General features: G+C 31.2%; 1 protein-coding gene across 2 annotated transcripts in view; it reads left to right on the top strand.

Moving 5' to 3' along the window:
* Positions 1-13817, top strand: part of Lnpk (lunapark, ER junction formation factor) — a 67288-nt gene that overhangs the window by 33781 nt on the left and 19690 nt on the right. For both annotated transcript variants that reach the window (XM_010607048.2, XM_010607047.2), the window contains exons 7-9: positions 4840-4923; positions 5006-5057; positions 13217-13429. In XM_010607048.2, the coding sequence (XP_010605350.1) occupies positions 4840-4923; positions 5006-5057; positions 13217-13429 (349 nt within the window). The remainder of the gene's footprint in view (positions 1-4839; positions 4924-5005; positions 5058-13216; positions 13430-13817) is intronic.

Below are 13817 nucleotides of genomic sequence, written 5' to 3' on the forward strand. Positions count from 1 at the left end.
GTATTTTCTTTTCTTTCTTTTTTTTTTTTTGGTACCGGGAATTGAACTTGGGTCCTTGCGCTTGCAAGGCAGGCCACTGAACCACTAAGCTAAATCCCTGGCCCTCCAGTATTTTGTTTAAGGGCATACTCCCAGTAACCTGACTTCTTTCTGCTTGGTTCCACCTCCTGAAGGTTCCACTACCTGCACAAATTGGTAATCAAACATTAACACTTCAAAGTGTAGCACAAATAATAATCATGTATAGAACTAATAAAAATGATGAAGATTAAGATTAATGTTAAAAATTGTTATATGAGTGGGTAATAAAAGACACCGGTCTTGAGTGCCTTAAGTACCTGAAAAGTAAAAGAACTTTAGTACTGAAGGATTCCTTATGTATGTTTGTTTATTTGGTGGCTCTTCAGTGTTTTGTGAGGTATTTGTCAAAATTGTCTTGGTAATTTTGATGTTTCTGTATTAAAACATAGAATTGTGTAATTTGTCATGGTGATTATGAATTACCTGTTGGTTTTTTTTAGTTTATAAAATTTTTAATCACTGTGTAGTCTGTGCAATACATAATCCCTCTGCACCCATGGTTATTCTTTTAAATCAATTCAAAGTCCAGACTTAGCAAAATGTATGAGTCAAAATTACCTCTTTAAGTGGCTTCATGAAAAAGCCATGCTTTTTTTTGGAATAGGGTTTCTGTTTGGTAATTCCTGGCTTTTCTTAGGAAATTTATGGTCTTCCAAATCTTAAGAAAAATCAGTTGAGAAATTGGGAACTTGGGGAAAAAATGTTATAATTCTCTGAAATTAAAATCCACCAATCAACTACAGATGTTACTGGTTCAAAGGAATCTAAAAGTGTTAGTTGAAAGCAGAAGCAAGAAATGCTGACATGCCGAGTTACAGGTTAATGTCAACATTTCTGGATACTGGACAGGAACATGTAGGAGAAGTGGCACAATCTAATCAGTCTGGCTCTTCTGGCCATATTATAAGCATGCTTTTATGGCCCTGTCTCTTATTAATGGTGAGTCATTCTTGCAAATAAAATGTGTATACATGTAGTATAATTTAAATAAATCTTGTGAACTATAGTCCATGAAATAAGTTTTGGAAGAAAAAATAAGTCCCTAAATTAATTGGTAGTGTCAACATCTGTTTCTGTGTAGCGGTGTTAAATTTACTAGAAGTTTCAAATTATAGTTGTATGTTGCCAAATAATATTTGCTGGTGTTTTCCAGTGTTCAAATATTCACAGAAGAAATGCAAAGAAATAACATGTGAAATACTTTTAGAAATTAGAAAATGATATAAAATTGAAGTTAGTGAGAACATTATCAATTTCAATGATAAACCAAAATTACAGTTAACAGACAGGCTTTTCATCATTATAATAGGGTTTATGTGATAGAATATTCCCTAATACTCTGGTTTGAAAATGCTTTTGAGTTCATTATCAGTAAATTTGACCAAAGTTAATGAAAAATGGAAGAAAGTTTCTATATCTGTCATAGTTTTTATGAAGTAAAGGTCAAGAATATTGAGTGCAGTAATTAATGCATTGTGTTTTTAAATTTTCATTTTTTTAGTAGTACTTGTTTATAGTAGTCCATAATGATTACATTCACTGTTGGGTGTTGGTACATGTACATACATAATACATTTTATTTATTTTTATTTTTATTTTGGTACTGGGGATTGAACTTGGGTCCTTGTGCTTGCAAGGCAGGCCACTGAACCGCTGAGCTAAAACCCCGGCCACATTTTAATTTTTAATTCTTTTTAGAATGGTAATGTTAGCATTGGATATTTATAGAATTATTTTCACAATTTAAAATATCACTTGAACAGTTATCTTACATTAGCGCTCTCCCCTTTTGGGGGATTGAGCCCACGGCCTTTGCGCTGAGCTACATCTCTAGCCCTGTAAATTTTTTTATTCATTTATTTTAAGAGAAGTTCTCACTGAATTGCTCAGTTGTCCAGGGTGGGCTCAAACTGATGATTCTCCTGTATCAGCCTCCCAGAGTGCTGGGATTATAGGTGTGTGACATCACATCCAACTAATGTTTTCTTCTTTTAATATTTTCTATAATGAAATGACTATATCAGATAAAACTTATTTTTACATGTTATATGTAATCTCATAGTAATATTGGTTCATAATAAACAGATATTTTTATTCTTTTAACTAGAGACAGGGGTCTCCCTATTTTTATCTTGGCTAGCCTGGAATTCCTTGGTTCAAGGAGATAATCCTGTCTCAGCCTTCTGAATAGCCAGAACTACAGGCATGCTTCACCACACCTGATTATTTTATTTTTTAAAATGATAAAGCCCATGAAGGTTTTAGTAAAACTTTATCACAGATTCATTCTTTATCATATCTCTCATTATGTTTAGAATACATTATGAAAAGGATAGTAACTCTGTGATTTAAGGAATTCCCACAAATTCCAATTTTTAATTCCTCAATCCTTGGATTAATAGGTTTCAGATCCATTCTGAATAATTGAAGTATCAATGAAAATTTTATTCATTGTTGTGGACTCTTTCTCCTATATTAGTTAAGTTCTAGAATGGTTCTATGAAGAAAGTATTACTGTATTTTTCTTATAAGAGGAGAAACTGAGGCTAGCAGCAGGCTAACAAACTTGCTCATTGTTTCTAGGAATAGAAATAAGTTTTGAAATAAGCTTCCCTCAGTGCTAGAGATTGAACTTCACTGACTTACATCCCCAGCCCATGAACCCAGTTCTCTTCTGATTTCATAATTTCAAGTTCATGTTCTTTCCACTGATCCTCTAATTTAAAATGTACTATTCATTTAACACATTAAATGTTTTATGTATGGATAAATGTGAATTAAGCTGTTATGAGAATCTTTTTGTTAGATATAACTGCAAAAGAAAATGAGCACAGTGCTTTTAAAAATGATTTTATTTAAGATAAATAAGGAGTTACAGTCATTGGTTGAAGTAGCATTTTGGTTCTGAGTTTTGTATGTTATTTTCAAGGTCACATTTGTATCTAATCTTTTTAAATGTAGAGCAGTAGTTTTCATCTGGACCTGTTCTGTCTAAATCAGTAACCACTATTGCTATAGTACTATTTAAATTTAATTACTTAAAATGAAATAAAATTAGAAACTCAATTTCTCAGTCATACAAACAACATTTTAAGTGTTTAATTTTTTATAATATGGCTTAATGACTTATATTGTGGCAGTGTAGACCATTTCCATCATTACATAAAGCTATGTTGCACAACACTGGTTTAAAACACCAGAAATTTTCTTTGTAGAGATCATAGGTTTGGTTCTTTGATATTCCTTGTAGATATGTTGATTTAGGGATATATTCTATTATACCCTCTTTCTTATCTCCCATTCCTTGTTTTTTCCAAACTCTGGAATTACAAATATTTCTTTTTTTTTATTAGATAATACAACTTGCTTATTTTGACAATTTATCATATTTAAAAATAATTAGGAAAACACTTTAGATTCCCTAAACTTAGGTTAATAAATTGTTCATCTAAGCTCTGAGCTTCTTAAATATCGAATTTTTAAATGAGGAATGTATTAACTATTATTGTGGCAGTGTATTTTTTAGCTGTGTTTTAATTCAATAAATGTGTCCTGGGTTACATTCTAAAATAAGTATCTTTTGGAATGAATATGACATTTAATGAATTTAAGTGGTTATTAGTGGTCACTGAGAAGGAAAATGTCCTGCTCCAATTTTTCCAAAAGCATTTTACATATTAGGTATTTGTCATAATTATGATTGTTTTGTACTAAACTTTAAATTTTTTCTGATGTTGGGCCATAACTGCTAAAATCATACTTTATTGGTGATTACTTTAGAAATTAAACCCATGTAGTAAGCTATAAAGTGACTTGAGTGCATGGTAAATAAAATGCTGTAATAATGTGTTTCAATTATAGGCCCTAGTGTAAGCCTAGAACTCAGTAAAATTTCTACTTAAATTCTGTGTTCAGTTTTTTTCCTCTAAAATTGTTTAAATCTAAGTTTAAAAAAAGGCAGGGGTGGGTTTGCTGTGGGCTGAGGAGGGCTTTAGCTTTTAAAGTCTTTTGAGCAAGTTCCATGGCTGTTCTCCCAGTTAGTGAGTTTTCACTGTATTTGCAGCAAGCTAATTGCTTCTGCTAATAAATAATCTAAAATCGATGCTGACAGCACTTAATTGGCACAGAGATTTTATTTTGTAAAGCTCTTGGCTAACGACCTTCTTTAAATTAATAGCATTAAGTGCTATGAGGAAATAAATCTGAGGAATTGCCTGTCATTTGCTTGTCATGTCTAATAACTTCCAATAATGATGGCTGATAGATTTTTGCACATTCCATTATTGAAGTTGGTGCATGTAATTATTCTCCTCATTATATGTAAACAATTAGCAATATTTGGTATTTCCTTGCAGTAAAGCTGTTAAATACAAGTAACATATTAGAGGTTAGAAGCCATTTTAAAATCTAGATTTTAATTATTTGATTGGAGGAAGTTTTTCATTCTTGTCTGCATATATTTTGTGCTGCACCTAAGGGGGGAAAAAAAAAACAGGAAGGAAGGCTTTTGTTCCCTTAATTAAAAGACTAGTACTTGAGCACTTTTTGAACAGGACTTAGAAAAATAAGTAGTGTGCTGTGTGTGTGTGTGTTTAAATTTTGGCTCTGTTTGATTTATTTATTTATTTATTTTGGTGCCTGATATTGAACTTAGGATCTTGTGCTTGCAAGGCAGGCGTAGTGCCACTGAGCTAAATACCCAGTGGCCCCCCCCCCGTGTGTTAAAACATGACAATTTATGGAAATTTTTGTTTCTAGCTTGAAGAAGTCATGGAAAGAGAAACTTATAAGACAGCTAAATTAATTCTTGAAAGGTTTGATCCAGATTCAAAGAAAGCAAAGGTAAGACTGTGATGTCACTGTTATTTTATTCTGAACTGCTTATTGTGTTAGTACATTCTAGTAACATTATTGTAATCAACAGGAGTTGGAGCCACCACCTGCTGGAGCAACTGTGGCTGCAAGACCTGGACAAGGTAAATAACTTTGTAGAAACTGCTGCTGCTGTTGGGAAGATCCATATTTACCCACGTGAGTTCCCAAGTGTGTTGGTGGTGTGTAAAAAGTTATTTAGAATGCTTTTATGTTAACTTGGTAATTTGAAATATCCTTTAGGGTAAATAGCAACAATTTTATTTCATTTAAATTTTATTGGACTATGTTAATAAGTTAGAATACTGAATATTTGCTGAGATGAAAGTATGTAATTAAAATATGTAGTTAGCTTTAATTTTTGAAATTTATGTAATTTTATCAGTATTTTATAAGATTTCTTCTCTTTCAAATAATAATTTCTTGAATATTTTATGAGAATTCTTACAGTTTATGATTTATTTTACTTTCTTAATCTTGGGGATCAAACTTAGGGCCTTGCTCATACTAGATAAACATTACTGCTTTTGATTTATTCTTGGGGAGTATGATGAAGTTGTCAAATATTGAATTTCTTTTCAACACTTTTATTTAAGAAAAAATAATTTAGAAATGAGAAAATAAAATTACTACTATAAAATATTTTTTCAAGTTGTATTATCATGTTATTAACCATCATTATTGTATTATTCAATATTATGTAAGATTTTAGAAGTGGTTACATAAAATATTTCCAAGATCAACAATATTGAGTTTGTATTGGTTTTTATCTTTGTTCTTTTCTCTAGAATCTAATCATAGAAATTTGTAAGGCTTTGGTTGCCATACAGAACTTGCTACTTTTTGAAATATAGTTTCTGTTCTTGTAACTCATGAGAATTATAGATCTGTTTGAAAAGTTATTATGATATTTAGAACTTTGAAAAGTAAATCTTTTTATGAATACTCAAAAGGCAAGACATAGTTTTAGATTTTCAGGTTGGCAGGCTATGTGGAAAGAATTCCATCCACCCCAGTCATCCTTAAGCAGGTTTTTGGTTGATAGATGTTATTAGCTTTTTTTTTTTTTTTTTTAAAAGATTGTTTGCTAAAAGGAACTGATTATAATAAAATGTATTATTAAATTATAAGTGATTTGAATAAACTATACTTGCAATGAAATTTCTATTTTTCATAAGCATCTTAAAATTTTCTGTAGTTATTACTTATTTTAATATACTATAGAAAAATTTTGGCTGATAGACCAAGCTTCTATAATTTCTAAAAAATTTTTGTTATTGGGTACTCTTTTTTTTTTTTTTTGGTACCGGGAATTGAACTCAGGTCTTTGTGCTTGCAAGGCAGGCCATTTTGGGTACTCTTTTTAAAAAATATTTTCAGTTGAATTTATAGATGCGGAGAGTAGAATAGTTGTTTCCAGGACTGAAAAGGAGTGGGGGAAATGGGGACTTCTTGGTCAGAGGTTACAAAGTTTCAGTTATATAGATAACTGCGACTTCTAGAAATCTGATGTACAGTGTGATGACTGCAGTTAGCAGTGCTATATAATATACTCAAAATCAGCAGAGTAGATCATAAGTTTTCTTACTGCAAATTGAAAAGTGGTAACTGTAAGATAATAGATGTGTCAATTAGCGTGACGATAGTAATCACTTCATAATATATAAAAAATACTTGGAGCAAAGAAAAATAACCTTAATGAATATGTTTTAAAAATGTGATATTTTGCAGAAAGATTTTGCTGCCACGTGTGGTGGTGCACACTTGTAATCCCAGCACTTGGGAAGCTGAGGCAGGAGGATCACTGTGAGTTCGAGGCCAGCCTGGGCTACATAGTGAGTTCAGGCCCAGCCTGAACTGCATAGGGAGGTCCTGTTTCAACAAAACAAAACAAAACAAAACAACAAAAACAAAACAGAAAGCTATTTTTGTTGCTTAAAATAAGTTTGTATTCAAAGTTTTGTGATGCCCTTTACTAACGTTCTCAAGTATTTTTTTTGTATTTAGGCAAAATAAGTTGTTTCAAGAATTTAGTTTCCTTAGGATCTTTTGAAACCCAATGTTCTTACAGTATCATATTATAATTGTACAAAACTATTGCTGGTCTCTGCGTTGGGTTCCTGTGGTACTGCTTTTGGATATTCTTTTAGGGAGAGTCAACATTTAGTTATAACATAAATGAATCATTTGTATAAAAATGTGTTGAATAATGTGCAGTATCCTGGGGAATAAAGAGATTAATACAATTTTTTATTTTAAGAAGCTTAAAATCTTTAAAAAAATTATTTCTTCTGCTATATATTACTGTAGTTATCTCTCACTCTTCTAAGTATATTGTAATTAATTAGTGTTGAAGTTTTTCTTAACTTTAAAAGAAACTCAAACTGATATCCAAACTTTATTCCACTTTTAAAAAATTATACTTTGGCCTTGTTTAACTTAATTTTGTTTAGTATCTTTTAGTTTTTCTAATCATTTTTATAGGTGACCTAGTCATTGATTTTATGTTTAAGTTGTCAGCTTCTGTCAGTTTGAATCTAAGTCTATTTCTTTGCTTAACCACTGTTTTCATGCTTGCTATCTGCCTGTCTTTCTCTCTCTAATTTTGTATTTTGATTTTAGACTGTTTTTGAATTTAACAGAAAGTGAAATAAAAGTATTAAATGATGTACATATGTACACCCTTGGCCTTTGAGAAGATCTGCTCTTCCAAGTGAATATAATTGTTTTATCCTTATTTTACTACTCTCTTGCATGATGGCTGAACCAGAACTGTGATTCCTGTGTAGTAGGCATCTTTCTTTTATTTTGTATTACTAAGTTGTTAATGATATATTCTGTGCTCACATTGATTATAAATTTTGAGGATAATATTCTTTGATTTTACACTAAAAAAGAATATCATGCTTACTAGACAACCCATCTACCCTTAAATTTCCCATACTCAGAGGTAATACAGAGCTCTCATTTGCTCTTGTAACAAAGTTTCCCCTATTAACATCTTGTATCAACATAGTTCATTTGTAGCAGCATGATACATTATTGTTAACTAAAGTCTGTAGTTTATTCAGATTTCCTTAGTTTTCCTTTTGGGATTCCAGGTTCCCATCTGGATACCACATTACATTCAGTTGTCTTGTCTTCGACTTCTTTTGGTTGTTACTGTTTCTCAGATTTTCTTTGTTTATTATGACCTTGAAAGTTTTGCCCTGACCTTTTCTTTAACAGAATTTATCTTAATCTTGGTCAGAGTTGCTATTTTATATGAAGGATTAAATAAACAGATACCTGTATGTTTACACATTAAATAGATTTATTTGCTACTTAGATGTTTAGTATTCTAGTTTTTTAAAAATCATAGATTGGAAGACAGATTTTATTTCTTGTTATATTAAAAATTAATAAAATTTGGATTTAAATGAAAAATGGAATTTTTTATTCTACCCTGTGGAATAAAGAAATGTAGAAACTTAGGGATGGCGAAAAATTAAATTTCTTTTTAATACTTAATTTGGTTTTTATATGCTAATTTTTATTTTTCCAATAAATGTTTCATGAATATGTACTATCTATTAGAAGTCCTGGGGATATAGTAGTTAACAAAACGGACAAAAAACTGTCTTTTTCTTTGTTGAGAGGAGATAGACAATAAATTAGTTTTCGATAGAAGAAAATAAAGGATGGCTAGAATGAGGGCAGATTTTAATTTTTTTTTCTCTCGGTACTGAGAGACTACTGTAGTAATTAGGGCTAACTGACAACATGTGGTAGGTATAGGTAGGTAAAGGAAATTATCTCATTGTGTCTGATTTCTTAATAAGGGTGAGGTTTGGGGGGTACAGTTGGGAGTATGAAGTAATTCTGTAGCAGAATGAAAGAGTAAATGGATTAGAGAAGTGTAGACATGTTGGGGTATCCAAAGGGCTGCTTAAAATTCTAGTCATGAATTAAAACATGATTTTGTTTTAATGTTTACCTGTGTGGGTGTAGGTAGGTATGGAGTAGGCAAATAGTTGGTTTTAACCAGCCTTGGGTTTAAGGTTTTGTTGTTTTTTTTTAACTGGAGATCGAACTCAGGACCTTGTGCTTGTGAGGCAGGTGGCAGCACCACTGGGTTAAATCCTCATCTGCGAGGTTTTGACTAATGAATACAGAGTTACATAGCATATTTACAGGTTATGGACATTTTTGGGAGGCCATTATTCTGCTTAGCACACTATGTAAGTTTGCTAATGGGCAGTTGGAAATTTAAAATTGAAATGTAGTTTTATTTCATAGGCCTTTATTAAGCTCAATTACTTTACCACATCCTGAGGCCCTAAAGATGCTGTTCCTCTCTATTATCTCTAAAGTCTAATATATATATGGACCACAGCTAATGTAGAAGGTAGGCATGAATCACAGTAATTTTCTTTGAGAATAGGAGTGGGAATTCTTCAGGTAAAGTAGATGGACAAGGTAGTACTTTTAGATACTGCAAATAGTGCCTTATCCTTGACAAAGATATGATTCTTATCCCTGAACAAGGGAGATAGAATTCAATGTGAAGGAGGATTCATTACAAAAAACTTAGTATGCAACATTATAGAGTGAGACTTTATGTTATATGCTGAATGGAAAGCCATTAGAAGCTTTGAATTTTAGATTAAGAACATTTTTCTTGGTAACATGGAGAATGGATTGAAGAGACAGCAAAATTGAAACATGGAGATCAATTAGGATATTGTATAATATAGATAAGAGATAAAGGCCTGCACTAGGTAAAGTTATGGCAATGTAGTTGTAGAGAAAAGAAGATGTTTTAAGAGATAATTCAAGACTAGATTGACAGACTTTGATGGTAGTTAGATGTGGAAAGTGGGAGGTTAGAGGAAGAGTCAAGATGTTACCTAGATGCCTGCCACAACTTTTGAGACTCACTAGAAGGAAAGTGCCTGTGTTACATATTCTAAGATTGTTTCAGATGAGAATCTGTGTGTGATTCACTGTTTTGCATTCCTTTTGAAATGTTAAGATTACTTCCATCAGTAGATTCCATTGAGTTAAAAGTTAAGGTTAATGTGAACATTGTAGCTACCTGGGTTGAGTTAATGAAGAAGGGATAACTATTTTATAGAAAAAAATTAATCTCAATAGTAGTTGAATAGCAAAGTAGAGTTATATACTTAAATTTTTATGTAAATTTTAAGTGTATACAACTTCACAAATAATGTTTTATAAACAATGTATAAATTATTATCTATATAATTGCTTTAAAAATTCTAGGTTGCCTAGCGGTTGATTCATTGTAATTTCTGGAACCTTTAAGTTTGCGATACTAATATTAATAGCTGTTGCTTTTTAAGTACTTTTTCTGTGTTCTGGCTAAACTCTTTGTGTTGATTTTCTCATTTAATCTTTACAATAACCATATGGGTAAGTATTTTTATGAAGAAGTCAAATTGAGAAATGTCATGAACTTGAAAAAGGTTGCATGTACAATGAAATAAACAGTTAAAATTAGGAAAATTTGAACCTAAATTTTGTTTTCATAACTATGCTATTTTATCATTAAACTTTGTTTTCTTTTGTTTACTATATCATAATCATTTTTAAAAAGTCTCATTTTGATTTTCTTTGCTGGATTTAAAATTTAAAGCTAGTAGAATCTTGTCCTCATACCTAATGAGCATGATTTTTGTTGAATTGCTGGTGAATCATTGATTATAATGTTGTCATCCTCTGATCAATAATTTACATGGATTACTCTTTATCATATTTTGATCAATGTATAAGGCTTGGTAACTTTTTGGGAGGATTGTATTTTTACATTTAAATGTCGAAAATACTGAATATAAATAATTTGACTGCTTTGTTGATTACTAGATATTTTATTTACAGTAATATAAAACATTTGAGTCAAGTAGCTAAGAGTAGATAAATCTTAGATATTTCTAATTTGAGACTACAGAATATTTCATAACATTTTACCACATTATAGGTTTGGTATTATGTTGCTAGCTGTTTAAAACTATTATAGTAATCCTTTATGACCCGCTTTTCCTTTGAAAATGGTAAAAACTACATTTGCTTTTGCTCATGACTTTTCTATAACTTTTTTTTCCTCTTTGCCTATATTTAAATTTAGAATTATGAAGCTAAATGTCTCTTATGGGGCTGCAAGTTATGGACCTAACCTTTTAGTAGCATATGAGTGATTGATATTAAAAGAGCATGTTAATATCTTACATATTAAAGGCACATTCTGATGAAGCAGTCTTAAATCTTTGATCAAGAAGTAAAACTATAATAGCTGCTTTCAATATAGTCTCATTTATGCTAAATTTTTATTTATCTATATGAAAGGTGTTATTTTTGAGATACACATTACCTGAACATTGTCTAGAAGTGACTTATAGTATTTGATGATTTATTTTTCAATTAACATTGGTATACAGTATTATCAAATCTTAATATGATTTTATTGATTCCAGTATCTTTTATATATTAAATGACTTTCCTAATGTGTAACTCCCTATTAAGTATTCTTTGTAAGAATCAGGTAACAAGCTTAATAATATATAGGAAATGTTAGGATATGTTTAGTTCAGGTAATATCTGATATTTTCTACATAAACTACGTGGAAAATAGCAAGATATAAACATAGTTCCACTTATATAATGATAACATGCTTATAATTTTTTATTGTTTTAGCTTGCTAGAAACTAAATTAGAAAATTTGTTGGTCCCAGTAATTATAGGTAAAATAATTTTAAAATGCCTGGTAGGGGCTTGGGGTATAACTCAGTGGAAGAGTGCTTCCATAGCATGCAGAAGGCCCCAGGTTCAACTCTCATCACCATAAAAAGAAAAAGAAAATGCTTAGTTGTGTGAAATCGCTGTCATCTAAAATAAGTTTTCAGTAATTGTGAGCAGTCAATGAACACACATTGTCTAATCCCCAATTTCACGAGTTAAGGAGTTAATTTTACAGATAAAACAACAGATTAATCAAACCTATCTTAGGTCTCATAGCTAGAACCAAGATTTCAACCAAACTTTTCTACAAAATCCAAGTCCTTAACTAGTAAATTATTGCAGTGGACTAAGGTATGACACCAGAACTATATACTTGGAACAACATTCTTATGAAAGCCTGTCATATGATGTTGCAGTCTAAAGTGTTTAGCTTCAGAAAGTATGCATTTTTACCATTAATGTTTATGAAAACATCTTTTGTTTCTAGTGCTAATTTAGGATTTGTGAAAAAAAAAATTTTTTTTGGTACTGAGGATTGAACTCTGGTCCTTGTGCTTGCAAGGCAGGTGGTGGAACCACTGAGCTAAATCCCTGGCCCTAGAATTTGTGAACATTTAATGATACATAGAATTAAAAGTTGTAAGGGCTTCTTTGAGATCTTACTGCTGACATTCAAGTAACATATTGATTGGAATAGGGAATGTTAGAGTTTAATTTTATATTATTGATTAGAGTTCATGAAATATTTTCTGTAAAGAGCCCCAGGGTAAATGGCTTTGAGAGCTATATGGTCTCTTTTGCCACTACTAAGCTCTGTGAAAGCAGCCATAGACAATATGTAAATGAGAGCAGGACTGTTTTCCAGTAAAACTACAGAAGCAGACAGAAGCCTGGGTGTGGCACATTTGCTAACTCTTGTTATAGAAAATCGTATACAGTAGCTTCTGTAACTAAAGTTAAGATTTATTTGTGAAGAAACTGGAAGTTTTCCTTTATTGAATGTATTGGCAAAAAAGAAATTTGCTGAAAAATAGCAATAGGAGGATAGGAGTAATACTTAAATAGTAAAGAATACTTTTTCATCATTTCTATGACTACTTAGATTATTTCACAATTCTAGAGTGTATATATTCACTAATTTCTTAAAATTATCATTTTTAATTTAAAGAAATAAATATGATATTTGGAGTTTTCACTTATTCTGATGAGCTTTCTTTCCTTTATCATAAACAGGAAGATTTAATGTAAAAAGATATGACACATAATTGGGTGATTATTTTATTATATTGAATTTATTTTGAAAAGTGATATTAGTAGATAGATCAAGATGTGTACATAAATATGTACAGTTGAATTGTAGTTTCAGAAATCAAGTACTGTGTTTTTATTGTTAACATTTTATGGATTCCTTATAAGCAGTTTTGACCCCACAATGCCATTTGATATTACAAAATTTTAATAAATGTCATCATATTGGCTAGATGGTATATTGGATATTAAATCTAGTATGTTTATTCTTCTTAGAGATTCGTCAGAGAACAGCTACTCAAAGAAACCTTTCTCCAACACCAGCAAACTCTAATCAGGGACCTCCTCAACAAGTTCCAGTATCTCCTGGACCACCAAAGGACTCTTCAGCCCCTGGTGGACCACCAGAAAGAACTGTTAGTCCAGGCCTTCCATCAAACATGTTACCAAGACGTCTTGGATCCCCTGCTACTTCAGTGCCTGGAATGGGTAAACAGAGCACTTAATGTTATTTACAGTTTATATTGTTTTCTCTGGTTACCAATAAAACAGGCCATTTTCAGACAGTATGGAAATGGCATTTCATTTGGAAATAGAGCAGTTATCTGATTAAGCTGGAGTTCCATATTCAATTAGCCATAACTCTTTACAGCTGGCACCTAGTGATACTGAAACCTATTTCTTGAGCTCATTTAAGTGTTATGGCTTCTTTGTTTAAATGGCAATAAAACTGTAGTATTATTCTGTAGTCAACAGTATAACGTATCTTTTTATATTCAACTTTAGAATGGCTCCAGATTTATCTATAATAGGGAAAAAAGAGAACACTGTTGGCAAGTATTTATGTTCTTTACTAATCCCTACACATATATATTTT

Source organism: Fukomys damarensis, unplaced genomic scaffold (assembly GCF_012274545.1).
Source record: "Fukomys damarensis isolate Sample0158 unplaced genomic scaffold, DMR_v1.0_HiC HiC_scaffold_26, whole genome shotgun sequence".
In the NCBI taxonomy this organism is placed as follows: Eukaryota; Metazoa; Chordata; class Mammalia; order Rodentia; family Bathyergidae; genus Fukomys; species Fukomys damarensis.